Source organism: Penicillium arizonense (genome assembly GCF_001773325.1).
Source record: "Penicillium arizonense strain CBS 141311 chromosome Unknown PENARI_contig006, whole genome shotgun sequence".
Taxonomy (NCBI): Eukaryota; Fungi; Ascomycota; class Eurotiomycetes; order Eurotiales; family Aspergillaceae; genus Penicillium; species Penicillium arizonense.
This window is the reverse complement of record NW_019173283.1, coordinates 1,537,901-1,558,388: the sequence shown is the minus strand read 5'-3', so window position 1 is coordinate 1,558,388 and position 20,488 is coordinate 1,537,901. Positions and strand designations below refer to the sequence as shown.

Genomic DNA, 20,488 nt, shown 5'->3' with positions numbered 1-20,488 from the left:
GGCGCCTGCTGGTTGTGATCTCTGGGAGGTATTTTGCTCTTTGCTTGGTCATATGGGGATTTGTTTGATAATTATCTTGTTCATTCCGGCTGGTCTGATTTTTGTACCGTAGCGTTGGCGGTTTCTGAACTTTTAGACTGTTTTCCATTTAAACAAGAATAATTCTACCTAACGGGCAATGAACTTCACGTTGTATAGTTCATATATTGGATTCGGGATTGGCAATCTTCCCCGGCAGTTAAGCATGCTATATCCTTCATCAAACAGGATGGACTAGTTATCCATCTGTTTGCCATTTCCTCCACTTTGGATGTTTATAAACATAACTTCCTCTCCCCTCAGATATCCACAGTTATGCAACTCTCTCTCACGCACTTCCTCTCCTTTTATATCTGCCTTTGCGTCAGTGTACCCCTTCACGGCATTCTCCGGCACTCCGCAAATAAAACCTAACACCAGGGTCGAATTTGGCTTTGGCCAAAAGGAACCCAACATGGCTAGGCATACTGGCGAATGACATGAGTGTGGACTACTCCACCCCCAAAGCGGCATATGAGATAGTGACGGTTGGAATGCGACACCACCACCCCTATGAGCGGGAGAAACTGTCAGTCATGATAAATGTCGAATTCGACGGCAGCCTATCTCTAGATCTCCCCCACCACGCCACGATAGCTGACCCGACCCTCTTCTTATGAACCACGAGCGATAACCTGCGCCAGGAGTTCAATGCTGCTTGTTGCTGTTTCCTGGGTGGGTCATCAATGCCTATTCAGTGTGTTTACAACTAATAACACGTTTTTCTATCCTAGTTTATGCGTATGTACCAACCTCTCTAGCCTGACCTATCCCCGAAGTATACCAGAATTTGTAGTAGCCAGCTTCGCCATCAAAGCAGTGCTTCGGACAACCCCCAAAAGGCACAAACAGCTAAACATTTATACAAGCCTCAGAATAAACTACCGAAACGTAATCTCCGCTCTCCAGAAATACAGTATACCCCATTGCAAGTCCATGGGGTACTGCCGATCTCCCCACACCAAAAAACCCGCCTCGGATTTCATTAGCCGTGACCCCAATACCCGGGGGAAGCAACTCAATAGCCGCACAACCCAGACAGCAATAACCGGCGAATAACTGCAATTCGGAGAAAGTAAAAAGCAGGAAGAGAAATATTTAACTAATTCCGGCGCCTCTACCCTGTATATTAGAAACCAATTCATTTCATTTCAATTGAAGCTCAATTGTTGAACTTAATCCATTCCATCCATCCATTCTACCCTGAAGTATACATACATCATACAGCCCAAAATGCCCAAACCAATCGTCCTCCACCTAGGCGACGACATCCGCTGGAACCACGAGCTCTACGCTAAATTCCAAGATGCATTTGAAATCCGCCGTTCATACAGTATGAACCGAGAAGAGTTCAAGCGCGCCCTAAAAGAGCGCACCTTTGGTGATTTCTTTGCTATTTACCGCCCGTTCTGGAATACCGGTGGTGAGATGGGGAATTGGGATGAGGAGCTTATCTCACTTCTGCCGGCTTCTTGTCGTGTTTATGCTAGTGCTGGGGCTGGGTTTGACTGGGTTGATACGGCTGCTTTGGCTAAGAGGGGTATGTATACACACAAGCTGATGGGAGTGGATGTGGACGTAAAGAGAAAGAAGAAGTCGATGCTAATTTATACTTCTGTTGGTTTAGGGGTTACCTACTGTAACGCTGCAGCGGCATGCACGGAATCTGTGGCCGACGCCGCAATCTGGCTGATAATCTCTACATTCCGTCTCTTCAGCTGGTCCCATGTAGCCGCGCGCTCGGTGGACGCTGAGCAATTCGTCGACGCAAACCGGAACCTGGCTATGGTCTCGCACAACCCGAACGGACACACACTCGGTATAATTGGGTTCGGACAGATCGGTCGACGAACGGCCGAGAAGGCATACCTGGCGATGAACATGAAGATTCACTACCACGATATCGTGCGGATGCCCTCCGAGCTTGAATCTGTGTCGAAGGCGACCTATCATAAGGAAATGGATTCGTTGCTGGCGGTGTCTGATTGTGTGATGGTTGCGACGCCGTTTAGTGGGGAGACGTTGCTTAACAAGGGGCTTTTGGCGAAGATGAAGGATGGGGCTAGGTTGATTAATATTGCTCGTGGAAAGTTGCTTGATGAGGGGGCGCTTGTTGAGGCGTTGGAGAGTGGGAAGTTGGCGGCGGCGGGTTTGGATGTGCATTTTGATGAGCCGAGGGTTAGTCCTAAGCTTGCTTCTATGCGGAATGTGGAGATGATGGCTCATAACGCTGGGGCTTCAGTTGATTCGCATATTGGGTTTGAGAGATTGGGTATGGAGAATATTCTTTCTTTTGAGAGGACTGGGAAGGCGGTTACGCCTGTTAATGCGCACTTGGTTGCTAAGGCGAATGGGTCGAAGCTTTAGATTTGCAGTTGAATATCATCATTGTTTCTTTGTTTGTTGTTTGTTGTCTTGTTGTTATATGTACAAATGCTATCTTGATATCAGATGCCCCATAGTTGGATTTGATTCGAGTCGGTTGAGTAGTCTTCCAGTCGTAGATTGACAACGCGTTTATGCAAGCTCCATTCGGATAGGTGCCGATATGCAAGGTAAAAATAAAGAAAACAAGCCAAAAAGTACAAGTCAGCAACGGTTATACATAAACACCCATTCCACATTCACCGTTCACAGAGAAGGGCCTCTGGAATCCGTCCGCGGAAATCCAACCGTAGCAAGAACCTGCGTGAGCAACTCCGGATTCTCTCGTAGCGCATTCCACTCACTCTCAGCCTTGACCATTAGCGTTCCCGCAAGAATAGTACCGTTCAACGAGAGAACCCCAAGATCGGCTATGTCAGCCGCTGCCGCGGGGTCAATCGGCACGACCGCCGTCTCCTGCCGGCGGGGACAAATCATCATCGTCGAGCGAGTCATAGCAAGATTGTAGCCGATAAGCGATGCACCATGTGTGGAAACAGGCTCAGTATCCTGCTGTGGGCTGCAGCCGCGTGTTGCTGCAACGGCAGCTTTATAGAGAGTTGTGTAGATTGAGTGGAGGGCTTCGGGTGAGGGGTTTGGCGGGAGCGGAAGAGCGAAGTGAGCGAAGGGGAGGGCAGAAAGGTGTTGGAATTTCGGCGTCGTAGAAGGCGAGGAGGGAGGGGATGTGGATTGGGAGGCGAGCAAGTCGATCAGCGGATGCCAGGTCTCCGAGCCGGGTTGGCGCATTGCCTCCACGGGGAGGAATTGGAGGTGGCGGTGTGGTTGGCTTGCACCGCTGTCGTCGCCGGAGTTGAAGAAGGCGAAGAGGCCCTGGCTCTGGCCCTGGCTCTTCGAGCCATTCGTTTGGCTAGATCCGGATGTGGTCCACGCTTTTAGGACCTCATATGTAGCCTCTAGATCTGCTTTTTCTAGCAGATCAGTTTGCGCTTGCCAGTCTCTTGTCACAAGGAGGAAGTGATTCGGGATAACAGGGAACTTGTTGAGAATCAGGTTGTAGGCGGGGTTCTCGGGCGGGAATTGCGCGACCAGAAGCTCTGGGGAAGGATGCTGGAAGGGATCTGGCTTGGGGATCTTGGGGCCATTATCAGGCTTGATGTTGGAGGGTTTCTTAGCGAGAGCTGGGCAGTAGCGAAGTTGATACTGTAGTCGGGCGGTGTTAGCTACGTCTTGACCTGTCCTGGGGTTCTCACTCACCAGTATCCCTGCGGCGTTGATTATCGACAAGTGGGTTGAAGAGAACACCAGATGACTGGCATCTCGCGCAGCTGTGAAGCGCTTAGCAACTAATGTTGGTAGACTTTCTGGTAGAGCTAATTGCATGGCGGAGCTTGGGGATGTGACGATGCGAGGAACATGGAGAGGTGGGGATTGGGGTTGGGGGACGGGACGGCAAATGGTTAGTTAACGTTTATGTCCGCCAAGCCAACTATACACTTGCAGTTGGTAAGGCGATTCGCAACTATGCTTAGAGAATCTAATGGAACAGATATAGAGTATAATATAGAATATAATTTCTCATTAGAAGACAGTCATTTGAGTCCCCTATTAACACCATCGCCAAGATCCTGGCCAGCAGAATCCGGTACACAGTATAGCCATCACGTAGCCAGGCGAATAACATAAGAAACAAAGAGAAAAATCATCTCATATCAATCCCAAGGTATCATCCATAATCCGTATTCAGACAAATCGCTCGTCAAGACGCCGCTGCTATACGGAAACATGACACATCAAAGAACATACATATGGCCAAGTCAGAAGGTGGAGAAGAGAGAAGAAAGAGGCAGAAGAGAGAGGTAGAGATAGGATAGGAGAATCATTCAAGCCATTAATTCATTGATAGAAATCTCATCATCATGCATCTGGCCAATTTCTGGCAGAGGCATCGCCGGCTGGCCCATAATATAAGACGCGGGACCACCAATCCAAGGACCGCGCTCCTCATCCGTAGCGCCAAGAACACCCTCAGCACGGTTGAGGGTCTCAATGTCCAGATCGGTGACATAGGCATCGCGGTCATCTTCCACATGACGAGGCAGTCGGACACGGACCTCGAATTCATTATTGAGCATCATCTCATCCTTCCACAGCCGGCGCTGGCCATCGAAGACGCAGAGCACACGCTTCTTGGTCTTGATGCTGCTGCTGGGACAGCCCCAGGACTGTGGATAATTGCCGCGGTTGTTGCGGCGGCGAGTTGCGATGGCTCGATGTGGCTTCGTTTTAGAGATAGCGTTGCCGGATCCAATTATCGAGCGCGAGGAAGGGATGCCGTTCCCTTTGGTGGATTTTAGGCCGCTGTGACCGGCGCGCCAGTTGGAGAAGTCGTGGGAATCGTCATTGTTGAGCTCGTCATAATCATTGAATGTATCGGCAGGATCGGACACGTCAAGTTGGTGCTTTTCCATCGTTTTCTTGACCTCCTCGTCGCCGGCGACTTCTGCCAGGCGCTGCTGGTTGATAGCCTCGGAACGCTCCTCTTGCTGCACCACGCTCAGGACACAGTCGTCCAGATGCTCGTAGAAGTCCTGGGCGTTGCTAAAAGTCGCGGAACAGGTCGAGCACTTGCCGGTGGCATCGCTGCTATAGTTTGTGCCCTTCTTTGTTGATGCACTGGGGCTGCGCTTGCGGCAGTTGGGTGGTGTTTGTTCCACACCGTGGACGGAAGTCAAGTGGCGCTTGAAGACGTCGGCGCGGTTGAAGCTCTTTTCGGCAGGAGATCCAGGTCCCGGGCAGAACCCGCAGACCATTGTGCCCTTGTAGTGGGTCAATGTATGGCGGTTCTTATCGTATTTGCGAGCGAAGCCCTTGGTGTGGTACTCGCAGGTCAGAATCGGGCACTTCTCTGGCCGCTCTGACTGGTGAGTTAACATATGTGCTTTTAGATCTTTAAAAACACGTCCGCACTCGGGGTGAGGGCATTGCCCTTTCTCCTTGGTCTCATCATCCGGATCAATGCTGCTCAGCGCCGGGCTGTGCTGCGAGTGTCGCGATCGGATGGAGGAGATAGAGGATCGTCTATCATATAACGAGACTGGTCGCGATTGTGACTGCGGCACCATCAAAGGCGATGGCCCAGCATGTTGCGCCGGGTGCGAGCGCGGAGAGGGATGGCGCTCTGCGATATCGTTATATGGATGGGGGGAAGTTGCGGGAGAGGGCACAAGGTAGTTGTGTGGCAGGTTAGAGTAAGAGTTGGAATGTTCGGGATAGGAGATAGTAGGAGTGAGACCAGGGCCTTGCTGCACTGGTTGGATCAATGAAGGATCTGTATCGGTCAGTATCTGCGACTGCTCCAGCATAATTGGCGACCACATACCGACATAACTGTCCGGGAACTTTTCTTGATAGAGCATGTCCATATCCATAGTGTTTCCCATATACTCTTGCGAGAACAGATCATTCATGACTACACCTGGCAGGCCCAGCCCGTTGTTTGTGTTGACCCAATTCTCCTGGAAAGCATGCGCGGTCCCTGAATATGGAGATCCCATGGCAGAGGAGGATGCGCTCGCAATGGATGGTCCAGAGGCAGCAGAGCCAGTGGGAACCTGGGGTTCTGTAGAGTATGCGGAAGGAGGTGTTGTAGGTGTAGAGAAATTGGGGTTCTTGAGCTCGGACTCGAACATGTGGGTATCGAAGTACGAATGGGGAAGACGGGATAGGTCGGTGTGTCCGTAGACATCCATCGGGTAAAACATGTCGACGGGATCCATGAAGTATTGCTTAGATCTTTGGACAGCCATGGGAAATAGAACGAAATCAGAGGTCGTCATGCCCTCAATGCTGGAGCTGGTTAGCACATACTCTATCTCAGTCGCAGTCGCTGTACATACTAAGGTTCTTGGGCGAGATCGCGGCCCGCTCGGCCAAACAAAAATGCCAACCACGGAAAGGCAACGTGCGAGATGTAAGGGGACGAAGAAAGGATCCAAAGACAGCATTCAAGTTGTAAGGAGGATAAACTGGTTTAGAATATGAGTTCCGGGGGGGGCGAAGGGATATTATAGAGACAGTGACCCGCCCTACAGATATAGTCTGCAGTGTCTGGAACAGAAAAATAAAATAAAAGTAATTAGATTAAATAAGAAATTAAATAAGAATTAAGAATTTAATAAAAATAAAAATAAAAATAAAAATAAAAAGATAAAAATAAAATACCGTATTGTTGGCACGAACAGGGACAAGGGTTAGCCGCCTATGCAGGCTGGGGTGGACCTCTTTTAATAGTTTTGGGCTATTATTACACATGGTGTTAAATTAACAAGATTTACCCAGAATTCTATCTCAGATGCATCATTACATGTAACTATCTACTCTATTCTTTGTTATGTGGAGATATGACAGTAATAGCCCCAGATATCCTTTTCGACATCGGCATGTCCGCATGGCAGGGCTTGGCATCCGTTTAGGCTTGTCACCTACAGTACCCAATTGAATATGTAAAGGTAATAGAAGATTTATCTCACCATCGGATGAAAAAATTAATCACATCCCATTCCAGCAGTTCGGATCCGACTCAAGCACTTGTTGTATGACAGAAGGGGGAAATTTTTGTAGTGGGACAACGCCTATCATTTAAGCCTAGGATGGAAGTCCAAGATCTGGCCGACGATGCTACCGAAGACTACAAAATCCAATCATTCAGTCGATCGGCTCCGGGGACCATCTGCCCTCCCCACACAGCCATTTCGGCACGGCCACTGCCCGCACGGGCATAGGATTGGTCCAGGTGTTCGCCCAATCAAACGTGAAATGAGGGAGTCCCCGATGAGTCCCCAATCAGGGCTTGGAAAGGCCTTCCGATCAAGGGGGGCGTTCCTTAGGGCGTGGGTTCGCGAGTTTTGGTTTCTTTGGGGACGCTATACCCTTTTTGCGTTTGTCCTGGGCGATCATTACAGATTACAGTGAAAATTGTACAAATTACGGTAATCTGTGTCTGTTTGCAGTTAGTGTGCTTCTACTTATGCCCTTTTGGATGACGCCTCGGTGTTGTCCTTGTGCTCGTGCAAGAGCCGCATAGCTATTGTAATTTGGCCTGCTGTTGGTTGCCTTTTACGCCTTAGAACGATGGGATGATCTGGCATACTCGGAAATGATGTACACGTAGAATCGTTGCAGCTCTTTCCTTTTCCAGTTCTCCTTTTTTTTAATATATATCCGACTGTATCTATCACATCGTAGTTTTACCCACATGCCGTCAATAGTGACAGCGGAAGTTCATCGAAGAAAAAAAGAAGCCCAGGTGGGTCTATCGGAAGGGGAATTCAAGTGAAATTCCGGATTAATGGGTATACATGTACAGCAGAAACACTGATTTTCTGGTCATATCCCGTGTGTGGAGTGGATTATGACGGTAAACACTCAATATGGATTGAGATAGCCTTCATGCTGTCAGCCGGGGGAAACAATAACCAATCCACTTAATTTTCTTGCGCATAGACATGTAGCCCTAGCCGGGTGTCAACTCGGAGCGCCCGTCCCTACCGTCCCTACAGGGTCGGTGAGCGCCAATGCACCAGCTCAAAACTAGCGCCACAATGCCTGCCTGAGCCACAGGCTCCATAGAGGGACTGGCATATCATAGGCGAAGCTGGAGGGTGTCAGATCCATTGAATGGCTGCAGGGTTGAAAAGTCGTCTGATAATTGGGCGAGGATATGTCGGCAAGCGGGTCCAAATACTGTAATCGAGGCGCAGTCTGGTCAAATACACCGCTTGACGGCCAAGAAGTTCGTATCTGTCGGCGATCCCGGTGCTACTGTAAAGTTATTTACCTAAAATCTAGATTACGGCAAAACTGGGGGAAAATGATATCATCTCGTATTTTGCCCTGGGGAATCGTGGACCCCTTACGCCATGCTTGACAAGAGGCTGTGTACACAGTATTGATTTAATATACAGGGTGTAGGCTTGGCTTTCTGACCGGCCTGCCCGTTAACCTTGATTACCCTATACTTCATGCGTAAGATGGCATGATCAACGTGTCAAACCCAAACCCAAACTTGAAACGATGCCTTGACAGACAACTGTACCCAGTAAGCACCCAGAAGAGCATGATCCGAACATCTCTTTCACACGTGTGATGGAAGATCGGACATTAGAGCAATCCAATTCGCTGAAGTCCCGTCCCACTTTGGCCCCCAACAGCCTCATCTTTTTGGTAATTATCCATCGGAAACATGCGTAAAACACTGTCAAGATTAGAGTCCGCCAAGACCTCTCCACACCAGCCGTCACCACGGACCCGGGATGCTCGTCTGCCCATTCAGCATTCATACATGCCGTCTGACTCTGCGACCGTCTTTGCGGGTCCGGCGACTCCGAAGCCTTTTTCTTAAGGCCCGCCATATGAGATTACAAATTAACTGAGGCTCTTGGTTTGTCAGCTTAATTTAAGAATGAATGCACCATGGTGGAGGGATGCGTCGGTACTTCCGGAAGCGAGCTTCAAAAACAGAGAACACAACACGCTACCAAAAGGGGAAAAGGGTGATCCATGGCTGACTGCCATATGGCACTCTCCACCGTTGACCGATTTGCCCGGTGGTCAGATCACCCAGGGGCTCATTTGTCCCCATAGTGGCAAATACTACCCGTGAAGCATTGATATTTTCCAAGGTATTTCCCCGGACAAACCAAAGATTACCCTCTAAGAATAAACACACAGCCAACATTAAGCCGGAGGAAGTAATCACAGTCATGTCTAAATCCGTCCTGTAGACGCCGGATCTACATGTGTATTCACACCTGCCGATCCCAACTCCTGAGCCTCCGGTCTATTCATAACATCAAGAGCGGCTCTTAGCCCTACCGAGACAGGGTACATATTATTGGGGGAGGGGAGGGGAAAGCAGCCCTAATCCCTGTCACCCATGTGGTGTTTCTAAAATAAGAAATGAAACAAGCCCAGGGTGAAACACCCACGTCTGGAGGGGCAACGATCGACATCAGCATGCTTTGAGATCGTGCATACTGTTTACGTCTTGACATGGCTAACTGATTTAGGCATGTGTGATTTTTACTCTAGTCTAGTGATCCTGGTCGTTGCAGTGACGGTCTCGTTTTTATTATTGCTTTTTCCTGGGTGCACAGCATGACGGAGGTTGGTGTTGCTATGTTTACCATCCAAGATTAGCTACATCCTACTGTACATGGCGTAACTCTAGTTGAGATACCATGTTTTAAGTGTTGGTATGAGCTGCAATGTGGTCGGCGATACATGGATGTAATGGTCCCCGCTGATTGAGTCGCACAACCTAGATATCCGCCGTTGGCTTGTTCTTTTGTTCGCGGTTTATTTCGATGGGCTCTTGTCTATTGCCCCTTGTTTATTTCGTAGGATGAAAACGGTTTGGACCCCAAATCTTGGCTTGATGTATTGGCCCCCATAAACGCCTTCACGATCTGACGACTATTTTGGGCTCGAGCACGCGCGCTTCACAAACGTTTGTATTGTTAGATGCATTCCCGTCTTCCAATTAGAAAATCAGGAAAATTGTAGGTTCGTCCATATCCCTGCCTAGAAATCGTGGTAAGGGCGCCTATTGAATGAAAACCGTGGTTCTCCTGTCCAAGTCGACATACGCTACTGATCCTCCAGGCTATGCCCGGCGCATAGGCAAGCATCTCGTTTAGGACTCATTTCCACACAACTCACTTCGGGACCCACCGAGTCTTAATTCAATATTTGCCCGATCGGGAATGCCTTCACTCTACTGAGTCCAGAGGCGTGTTTCAAGAAGCGATCCTTGTGTCGCTCAACGGCGCGCCACAAAATGAGGACAAAATGAACTACAGGGATGGACCTTGTGCAAATAAGCCAAAGTGTCTTCCAGAACATTACCCAGTGTCACACATGGCACGTTGCACAACAGCAAACCCGCGACAATGCCCTGCTAAAACCAAGTACCATGCATGCAGACAAGACCGACGGCATACAGTAGACACGTGGGAAATCTCTCAGCATCTAACAAAACAATCCAATCATTCTAATTTCTTGGTTTCTGTGTTTAATCTAACCCCATTCTCTCCGAACTGAAGTACATCTTACTACTTCCTATTTAGTCTCATCGGACGACCCACCGAATATTGACAAGTCCACATTCCCCAGCCCAACTCGACGATCAAACGCTCTAGACTGTCCCAGCAAAATCCCTTAAACATAAACCGAGTGACAGCTCTAGAATCCAGGTGCCTGGATCCGGATCCTGCGACCCAACGCCCAACACCCGAGCCCAAGTCCCACAAATTGGGGTCAGATACTGGATGTTGAAATATCACCCGCAGTTTTACCGCTTTACTGCCCCGTCCCCTGAGAGAAGTGGTGGAGCGAAATAAACAGATAAGCCTCTTTCCTCTAGCGTAATTTGGCCGCTTACTCCCTCTAACCACGGTTGGTGATATTTCTAACTTTGTTAGCCCTACGGCAGATGTACAACTAGTTGAGTTCGGTCGGTTATCGTTGACGGACATCGCCTATACCATTTGGCCCCCACTGTTGCCATAGTATTCACTACCCTATACACTATACGGCAAACAGACCAGTAAGCGGAATTTCAACATTGGACATGTTTAGTAAGCCTGGGCGGGCACGGAAGCACAGGCACGGCTCAACTCATGACAAGCCCCCAGTCACCCGGGTTAAGCGGGTAAATGACAGAGGGAGTGTCTACAGTAAGTTTCGGATGAGACAAAGAATCAAGTGGGGAGGTGTACGCAATTTGAAATTCATAATACTATTGATTCAGGCGGCCATACGAAGTAGAGATTTTTTTTTGTTCAGACGTGCACGGGAATTTCCGATCAAAGTGTAGTCTGTCTCCAGTCTTCAGCTCCACAAAGACAAAGTATTCTCCGTCGAGCATTCAGGAGTACCGGGCACGGGCGTGATATGCAGACGCTAGTTGCACTATTGAAGCCAGAATGACAGGTCGGACCCGCTTGACGTATCCGCGATAGGTAATAGGAGGGTGCGTGTTTGCTATGACTAGCGTATTTCTGTTGGCGATCTTGAATGATCTATTCGAATTGGGTTAGGGGTTCATCTGTTACAGTGTTTTTAGTGGTTTGCTGTATAGTATACTCGATCTACTGTAGAGATCCCTGTCGGGGGTGACAAATACCCAAATGCAGGAATGGAAGTACATGTAACAATTTAAGAGAATTAACGTTCTAAATTGATGATATTACTCGCTAACCGAGTAATGCCGCCTCGCATCTGTAATAGCACAGGCATTAACAACTATCTCCTTCCTTTCTAGTCCTAATCAACTCCCCTCGGCACCCATTGCACCCCTGCAATACCGGCGCTCTGATCTCCACGGGCGTCACATGGCCACCCCCGCCCCCTGCGTGAGGCAAGTGGTGACATTTACCTACGGGTTGACACAAATCATCTTCACTGGCTAGGTATCTCCCTGTCTGTCTTCCTCGAATACACCTGGATTCTCGATTTTCAGTCCGCTCTATTGGTCTCGCGGGCTGCCCAGTTATGCCGTGCGCCGTGCGCGGACCGGTCCTTACACCTCCACGGTTCCATGTGGTTGGGTCCTATTGCGAGTCCATGTGGGATTGGGATTGGTTTAGCGCTGGTTGAGTTTTGGGAAGCGAGGGCCCGATTATGCATCAACATTTACGCATTTCAAGCCTTGCGATAAGTACAGTACCTTTTCCCAGATAGGCAATACACTTATATCGATTTTATAGTTGATGTGTGTGGAACAGGGTGTTCGTCTTGTTAATTTAAGTTACCGATACAAAGCGAATCTGTGTTGAAGATACCTTAGCATTAGAGCCTTGAAAACCAGTTCGGAATCGGCCAAAGAATTGGCCTAAAACATGAACGTCGGCCAATTTGATAGGGTAAGATCCTCTCTAGAAACCGTACATAGGTCACGCTAGTGTGCCTGGTAATGTCACCCGGGCTCTGAGTTGTGATCTACCGGTTCGTCTGGGTGAATCACATCACCCCTCCACGAGGGTCAAAACACCACCAATCACTCACTTACCCGCCTACCACTTACGACACTATCGATGCAAGATTAACTTCGGGATCAGAGCCAAGCTCTTTACCCAGTGAATCAGTGACCCGCCTTCCTGATCAACTTTCTGATTCAGTACATTCACATGTACAGTACCATGCAGGATAATTGCGCGAATCGATTGATCTGGACTCTAAAAACGGATATATAATTTATTTTTCGATAAATGCTATCCTGCGTTACTATCACAGACATAGAATATTGTCCAATCGCTTCGCAGTGGGAAAGCGATCCGCAAGCCCCTCGGCTTGGCTTTTACCCAATCCTCTAGTAGGCTCTCACAGGCTTGCCTCACCAAGGTTTTATCTGAATCAAAACTGGGACCCGACCATCTGACCCTGGTCTCTGAGATGTGTGTAACGACTAAAGAGGGAATGTCGTGGATGTGTTCTATTGCTACTCAGATGATGGCCTCGAGAGCAGGCGTTACACTGGGCCACCGAGGACGAGGCAGTGGCATAAGCGCTGGAAAAACTTACTAGGAGCTCCCCGAGCAGCTGTTCCTTGTCTGTTGGACATTTTTCTGTTTCCGGCTGCCGGGTGCCTTTATCTGAACTATGGGACTTGTAGCAATCTATAGACACATGGTGTTATGTATAGGTATTCCAAATGTATACATGGGAAGAGAATGAGGGTATTAGTCCAATTGCAGTCACTCTTTTACAAAATCAGGTTTACGCAACAATACGCAGAGCATGACCGACTCTACGATGATCTCGGAAACTAGATTGTATACCTGCGAGTTAGGGTACATGTATACGCAATACCCCGATCGACACGGATAGATTGACTAATAAGTTCTGAGGTGTCACTTTGACCTTAATCCCTCGGCACGCAGATCCCCCGATCAATGGCGAGGCAAACAATCAACATGTACTGTACAATAACTAGTCACAGGCGGTAAAAAATATTGAGGCCCACCAGAAATGTCTGAAAGACGTGGGTGTGGGTCTAAGGAATTCCGGAATAAACACGACAGATCGACAATTACAGTTCAGATACCGTAGCCCACGATTTTGACTGTTTCCACCTGTGCCACAGACAAAAAATTGAGTCTCCCCATATTATCCCCACCCTCTAGCCCTCTAGCCACTACATGCAGCCTATGGGGGAGCAGCATCGCGCTCCCCGAGATGACGCAAATGCTCGATCCAAACCCCACTGAGGCGGTGTTAATCTATTCATCCGAGTATCCGAAATTGACGATGTTGGTGACACGCCTTGGAGCATGGGGTAAGTCGGGCGCTCCGGCGCGCCTTTGGGAATGGACTGAATCTCCACGTCGCTAGCTTCCGTGAGCACGGCACAGGGCGAAGCTAGTCCGCTAGTCCGCTGATAATTGTCATTTTCGGCCTGAGCGTTGCGCATTACGATGGTTGCACAAATGTACGCATTTTCCTTAGTGATCTGCTTGGAGTCTACATGTACGCACTGTGATTGTGATTGTGACATGACCCCCGTGGCGGATCAAGGAACTGCTCATGATTAGGTTCTATAGTTGGGCGATCCTATGCAGGTGTCTGTGTGGCAGGTGCATTCGTGGTGCTGCAGGGCGTAGCGCTTTCCTTGGTTATTCTGTCTGGATATTTGATCAGGTACCCCTATTACATGCTGGGGATTGATGGTGGCGTACATTCAACGAGCAGGTACATACATGACTACCATGCTTATGTAGAGTGCAAGGCGTTACGATTGATTTGCTGGGGATCGTCCACGCTTGAGCTCGGTTCGCTGCTTATGTCTGATCGCCAGTGTTAGGACAGGCATCGCCCATGTTTCATGGACTTAGGATATTCGAGTTGGATATTGAGCTGGGTTGACGGTATGTAAGTATGCACTCATGGCATTGCGACCGGGGGATATTGGAGTTTTAGCTTAGCTGCTGTGTTAAGTATGCAACGTGTGCAGTATCAACCTCTGGAGTGGTGTCCACCCTGCCGAAATAGGAAACCGTCCCTTAGAGCATGCAATACAATGGCAAGTCTATGTTCCAGAAAACACCCAGGCAAATCCAAATGTCTACAACCCTCCACTATTCAAGCAACCGGGATATATCATGAAACACCACGCCTGAAAACATCAGGGAACGACCATGCTGCGAGTAAGTCCAGTGCATGCAGAATCAGAAACGAAAGAAGTGTCGCAAATTCTCCGCAGCCCCGTAAACAAAACGAAACATATGTCTGCAATCGTCAACATAACCAACACGAGCCTTCTATTTCAGTCGCGGCCTGCGATCAGACTTTCGCCTACAACCTGGTTCTTGGGATTGATGCTGTGTAACTGGCACCCAAGACGGAGCAGGATCAGATTGAGCGCGATCAAAGCCCATTAGAAATCGAGAAAGGAAACAAAAACATAACCAAAAGTAGAGAAGAATAGGCGAACGGACAAATGCCTCGTCTAATTCGACCTCTTCGAATCCTTTCCTCCTATGTCAGTGTGCATCATGTACGACTCTCCCAAGCCCCCCAAACAAGGCGTCCAGCAAGACATAGTCAAACAAGACAAGCATTATACGAACCCGCACAACCCCATGAAACCAACCCCGAGGCCACACAAAAACCAAAGAATTAACCAAACCCCGAAATCACATTGGAAACATAAGTCGAAACAAGGACGTAGCACAAACGCCGCTCGAGTAAGCTGCAAGATATCCGCAGGTAAGCGAAATCCAAAAGGTCAAGACGAACCAAAAGCCTGACACGCCCATCTCACACCCACCAAGCAACGTCCAAACCTAAGCTTACCGTCACCCAAAGTGGAAGCTTACCTTCCTGATCGGTCGATGTTAACCGAACGGCGAACACCAAACACGAAGTGTTCTCCGACACGCGACACGCGGGGTTACTCAGGATTCGGCTGGGCTTGGTTTGGTGGTGGTGATACCCGAGGGACGCCGAGCGGGATTGGAGGATAGGGGGAGGACGGGATACAGGATGCAATTGGAAATACAGATACAGTAGTAAATAGGATTAAGTTAAGTATATACTTGGGTTTCGGCTTGGTTTGTTTTGTCGTGTCTTATGTCATAAATCGCTTAAGCTCACCCTGGTGGTTGATGCTAGATATATATCCACGTGTGCCACGACCGATCTAGATCAAGGTGGACTAATATGTCCAGAACGTGGATGAACAGTTTAGTCTATCACTTGTTTTGTTCTTCATGCTCTGTGCGACATCTTTCTCTATGCGTGAGTTGCTAGTCTACTGTAGAATCCTCCAGTCCAAGCCAGTCCAGTCGAGTTCAGTGCGACGTTAAGTTACTACCATTTCCATCTCCTAGATACTAATCGCAAAGTAGACCGGCCAGTCTGGTCCAGCCTAGTCTGAAGCAGTAGTAATTTCTGTTCTCTCGAACCTCTCCATTTCTGTTCTGGTCATCTTATGTCACTCTTTGATCAGTATATTGAGCAATTGACCGGCTTCAATCGTTCACTGATATGTCATCAAGCATCTTGCTTCCCTAGATGAACATTGCCTACCTTTAGTTGATATGCGACTTTTCGAATTTGTACTATCTATGTACTAACTGGCCTTGCGGTATACACCAAACGTAATGGATGATATAACAGTCAGTAGGGTGAACGCCATCTAGACTCAAAGTCTGATAGTTACCCAGACAATCTATACTACAGTTAATCAACCATCTAGATAACAAGCCCATTTCATGAGTCTCGATTTCCACGACTGAGACGAATTGGCTTAACTCCAAATGTATAGCTTAACCCGTTCTATAGTTCGACAGCCTACAAACCAGACGACTTACCAGAGCTCCGTCCCTGTGTCTACAACGAAGATAGTTATTATAAAACCATTCAAGATTATTGTTACATGTACATACAAACAGCCCATGAACCATGAGTAAATCCACCAACCTTCCCATCCCACCTGCCACCATGCACACGCACAGGTACGTTCATCCTGAAACCAGCAGGAACATCCCTCATTAGAGACAGGGAAAAGCGGAGCCTCGTTTTCCAAGGTGGAGGGTGTTGAACGACATGGGGAGGGAAAGGAGTGGAATTGATATTGAGATTTGGCTGGGTGGATTTGGAAGTTGGAGATTTGGGGTCCTTTGCTTTGGGTTTGTGCGGTGATCGCGTGATAGACTTTTAGTTTAACTCTGGGATTTGGAGGTGTTTGATTTAGATGGGATTTGGTCTGGGGATGGGGGAGGGGGAGTGGATTGGTGCAAGGAGTAAACAATTTACCTGTTTGGGAATTGGACCGGGTTGGTTTCGATTGAATGCTCTTGTTAATTATGAGTGGAGCAGATGCTGTTTCAAATGAAGCCCCATTATAGCATTGGGTATCGAAGAATGGATAAGTATATACAGATATGAGTAAATAAAGACAGAATATAAGTCAACGCTGATACCCACTGACCCGAAACCGAAACCTAGACCGAAACAACCATCCCAATCAAGAGATAGCAGTCTGGTCCTTGTAAAGATCACAAGCATGTGGATGCTTCAAACAATACTTGGGCACGAGCGCATTAGCCATAACACCATTAGCAACCAGATACTCGCGGAAATTAAGCAAACGCTGAGTAAGGTCAGTAGTGCGCTTATGACCAGCAGCATCACGATTGCCCGACCAAACCCGTTCACCGAGGGCAGCCGCACGCGGCCAGAACTGGTTGGAGACGCTGATATCATCGACCTGCTCAGACCAGAGAGGTGCCTCGGCGCCGAGGATGTGAGACGCCTGCGCATCTGTGAGGTTGTAGGTGAAGTCGTAGTCGTAGATACGTTGCCAGGTTTTGTAGGGCCCGCACCAGGATCCGCCGTTTCCGCCGTAGTTGAAGTTGACGCCGCCGTCGGGATTGGAGTTTTGGTTGTAGCGGGGGTCGTTAGTGACGAAGCCGCCGTGGCCGCAGTCTAGGTAGAGGAAGTCGGAGGAGGAGACGACGACGTCGTAGCCGGCCGTTGTTAGTTTGTTGATGTTGTCTAGACCGTTGTTCCAGGTTTGCATGACGATGTCCTTGGGGACATCGTGAGCGTTTTCGGCTGAGAGGACGATGTCCTCCCACATCATTAGCCGGCGGTGGCCGCCGACGCTGCGGAAGATGGGTACCGCGCGGTCGACCCAGTATTGGACTAGGTCATGGTATGTGCGTGATGGGTCCTCGGCGAACCATTCGGTAACGTGCGTGCTGAAGTTGTAGCAGTTGGGCTGGAGCTCGTCGGCGCCGACGTGGAACCAGTTGTCGGCGAAGATAGCGGACAGATCATGATAGACGTTGTTGACGACCTCGTAGGTCTTGTTGTAGATGATATCCAGTTGACCCGGGGTAGGCTCGACCGCGGTATGGTATGCCCACACGTCATTGGACCACCAGGAGTTGGCACACGCCACAATCTCCGGGTCGACTTGTTGCCAGCCTGAGGCCGAGTGGCCGGGCATGTCGACTTCAGGGATCACGCGAACACCACGGGCACGGGCATAGGCAATGACGCGGCGCATGTCGGCCTCGGTGTAGATCTCGCGGGGAGAGTAGGCATCCTTGGTCATCTCTGGGTAGGAGCGCATCTGCATCGGCCAGGACTGGGAGTCGTCCAGGTGCCAGTGCAGGACGTTGAGCTTGGAAAGAGCCATGCCGTCGATCTGTTCGAAGATCTTGCTCACCGAGATGAAGTTGCGACCGGTGTCGACCATGATGCCGCGGTAGGGGTACAGCGGCGCATCCTGGATCTTGACAGGCTGCTCAATGATCAAGCCACCTTTTCCATCGGAGATGATGATCTGCTGCAACGTTGTGAACGCATGCAACGCACCCCAGACGGTCTGGGAGGTGATCTTGATGCTGCTGGAGTCCTTGGACACCTCGAGCGTGTATGATTCATCCACGCCGTGCTGCAGATCGGCCTTGCTGTCCTTGATCTGCACCTCAACGTAGCGGATCCCTCCGGTCGCGCGCTTGGTCTTGGACTCGGGGGTTTGGGTCGGGAAGGGCGGATAGTTGGAGATAGGAGCTTCCACGGCGGCGGGGACCCATTGCAGGGTGGTGATAGAGTTCCATGCTCGCAACCAAGCACTGGATACCACCGAGCTGGTGTGGCTATCGCGTAGAGACAATTGTCGCACTTGGATCGGACCGGACGAACCCCAAGTGATGTTGCGGGGGGCGGGAAGTGGGTTCACCTGGACGGCAGACACGGCCGTGAGAGCCCCGAGAACACTCAGGACGGAGGCGAACTTCATCGTGAGGAGGTGAGTAATGGCGAGGAATAGAAGCACCGAACAGAAGAGAAACGCTGGACTATTTAAGTGTAGCATGCCGATCCCTTCAATGCAACTGTGGAGATGAAGATAGACAAACAAACCCCTTGTTTCAGCAGCTCATGTTACATTTGACTAACTACACCTGTACTAACTACACTAGCTACAATAGCCACACTAATTACACTATACTAATAGATAAGTTAACTGCGACCTCCACATGCGACTCTGAGCTTCGCTTCGAAGCCACGAGGACACATTAAAGAGGGGTGAGCTATCTACAATGATACAGTGACATGGGATCTCTACAACTACAACAACAACTACAACTACAACTACACACATACACAAATTAAAGTGAACCTCATGTATCATTTCAAGTTATGGTATAGTTAAGACTGTTCCAGTGATTTCTCCAACTCCATCCCCTCACGGAACTCCTCGTGAATGGCCGCGGCCGCCTTCACATCGGGGACAACACAAGGCCGCCGAGGAAGACCCCCATAGCCACGATAAGACTGCAGACCAGTCTTGACAGCAATGAAGCCACCATGAATAGCAGCCCAATCAGCACGAGCAACAACAGCCTGCACCTTCTGCGCCTCCTGAACCTTTCCACTGCGATAGAGCTCCATAACCCGCACACAAGATCTAGGAATCATATTGGCAACACCACCAATGATACCAGCACCACCAGCAATCAAAGTCTGGAGGGTGAAGTCGGCCGATCCACCAAAGGTAAGGAAATCAGGCTTCGCAGCAGCAATACGGGCAAGTTTACCAGTGTTACCACAGGTCAGCTTGCACCCGATGATATTAGGATGCACCGACAAAGCGAGGATATCATCGGAGCTAAGATCCAGCCCCGACGACGCCCCAGGGAAATTGTAGATGAGCACCGGGACCGGCGAGGCATCAGCCACCGCCTGGAAGTGTGCGTGCATGGACTCGCTGCTCACGAGCGCCTTGTAGTAGCTGGGCGGGAGCACCAGGACCGCATCGGCACCTGCTTCGCCGGAGTCTTTGCAGAACTGGATGGTCTCGCGCGTTGAGGGGGCACCACAGCCGGCGATCACTGGCATGCTACTGTACCCCGCTGCATCGACGGCGCGCCGTGTGGCTGCTGTGATGGCTTTGCGTTCGTCACGGTCCAGGTGGACGGCTTCGCCGTTGCTGCCCTGGGTTACTAGGCCTGTTACGCCACTGCGGGCGAGGTAGGCGGCGTGCTTTTCGACGGTTGCGATGTCGACTTCTTCGTCTGGCTTGAAGAAGGCCACGGTGGGGACGTAGACACCGTGGGGGAGGGGATTGCGTTTGGTTGTGCCGTTGGCTGTCATATTGGGTGGTTTGGTATGTGATCTGGGGAGTATTGGAGAGCGTCCCTGCTTTTTATACCAAGTCCGAAGAGAAATGGGCAGAACTTCATTCGCCGTCGGACCAGCTAAACAACCCCCCACGTTCACCCCACAGTGCCCGGATTTATGTCAACGTGGGAGTGAAGCAGTGCCTACAATTGTAATTAACCAGCGTTTCCCCCACGGTCATGCGGGGTTGTGGAAGTTGTATACTTTCATTGTTTCACTGTGTAGAAGTATACATCTTGTGTTCGGAGATCTCTGTGTTACTCTCGATCTCTACCTACTTCGGCTACTCAGTCTCACTCTTTTAACTTAGTATACGAGAAAGAGACTATTC

General features: G+C 49.6%; 6 protein-coding genes across 6 annotated transcripts; 1 reads left to right on the top strand and 5 right to left on the bottom strand.

Moving 5' to 3' along the window:
- Positions 1–1,311: 1,311 nt before the first annotated feature.
- On the top strand, positions 1,312–2,445 carry PENARI_c006G08403 (D-mandelate dehydrogenase-like dehydrogenase; the record flags this gene model as incomplete). Its single annotated transcript, XM_022630486.1, has 2 exons — positions 1,312–1,618; positions 1,706–2,445. The coding sequence occupies 2 exons, from the start codon at positions 1,312–1,314 to the stop codon at positions 2,443–2,445; spliced, it is 1,047 nt and encodes a 348-aa protein (XP_022489484.1).
- A 264-nt stretch (positions 2,446–2,709) lies between these two features.
- On the bottom strand, positions 2,710–3,843 carry PENARI_c006G05092 (uncharacterized protein; the record flags this gene model as incomplete). Its single annotated transcript, XM_022630327.1, has 2 exons — positions 2,710–3,663; positions 3,718–3,843. The coding sequence occupies 2 exons, from the start codon at positions 3,841–3,843 to the stop codon at positions 2,710–2,712; spliced, it is 1,080 nt and encodes a 359-aa protein (XP_022489641.1).
- A 500-nt stretch (positions 3,844–4,343) lies between these two features.
- zfpA (uncharacterized protein) lies at positions 4,344–6,269 on the bottom strand (the record flags this gene model as incomplete). The annotated part of the gene is made up of 2 exons (XM_022630582.1): positions 4,344–5,791; positions 5,843–6,269. 2 exons carry the CDS (start codon positions 6,267–6,269, stop codon positions 4,344–4,346), a joined length of 1,875 nt encoding a protein of 624 aa, XP_022489494.1.
- Positions 6,270–13,668: 7,399 nt separating this feature from the next.
- Positions 13,669–13,933, bottom strand: PENARI_c006G03380 (uncharacterized protein; the record flags this gene model as incomplete). Its single annotated transcript, XM_022630248.1, has 2 exons — positions 13,669–13,726; positions 13,782–13,933. 2 exons carry the CDS (start codon positions 13,931–13,933, stop codon positions 13,669–13,671), a joined length of 210 nt encoding a protein of 69 aa, XP_022489907.1.
- A 3,057-nt stretch (positions 13,934–16,990) lies between these two features.
- On the bottom strand, positions 16,991–18,775 carry PENARI_c006G03943 (beta-N-acetylhexosaminidase; the record flags this gene model as incomplete). Its single annotated transcript, XM_022630274.1, has 1 exon — positions 16,991–18,775. The coding sequence occupies one exon, from the start codon at positions 18,773–18,775 to the stop codon at positions 16,991–16,993; it is 1,785 nt and encodes a 594-aa protein (XP_022489633.1).
- Positions 18,776–19,185: 410 nt separating this feature from the next.
- PENARI_c006G09144 (dihydrodipicolinate synthase family protein) lies at positions 19,186–20,130 on the bottom strand (the record flags this gene model as incomplete). The annotated part of the gene is made up of 1 exon (XM_022630522.1): positions 19,186–20,130. The coding sequence occupies one exon, from the start codon at positions 20,128–20,130 to the stop codon at positions 19,186–19,188; it is 945 nt and encodes a 314-aa protein (XP_022489761.1).
- Positions 20,131–20,488: the final 358 nt, after the last annotated feature.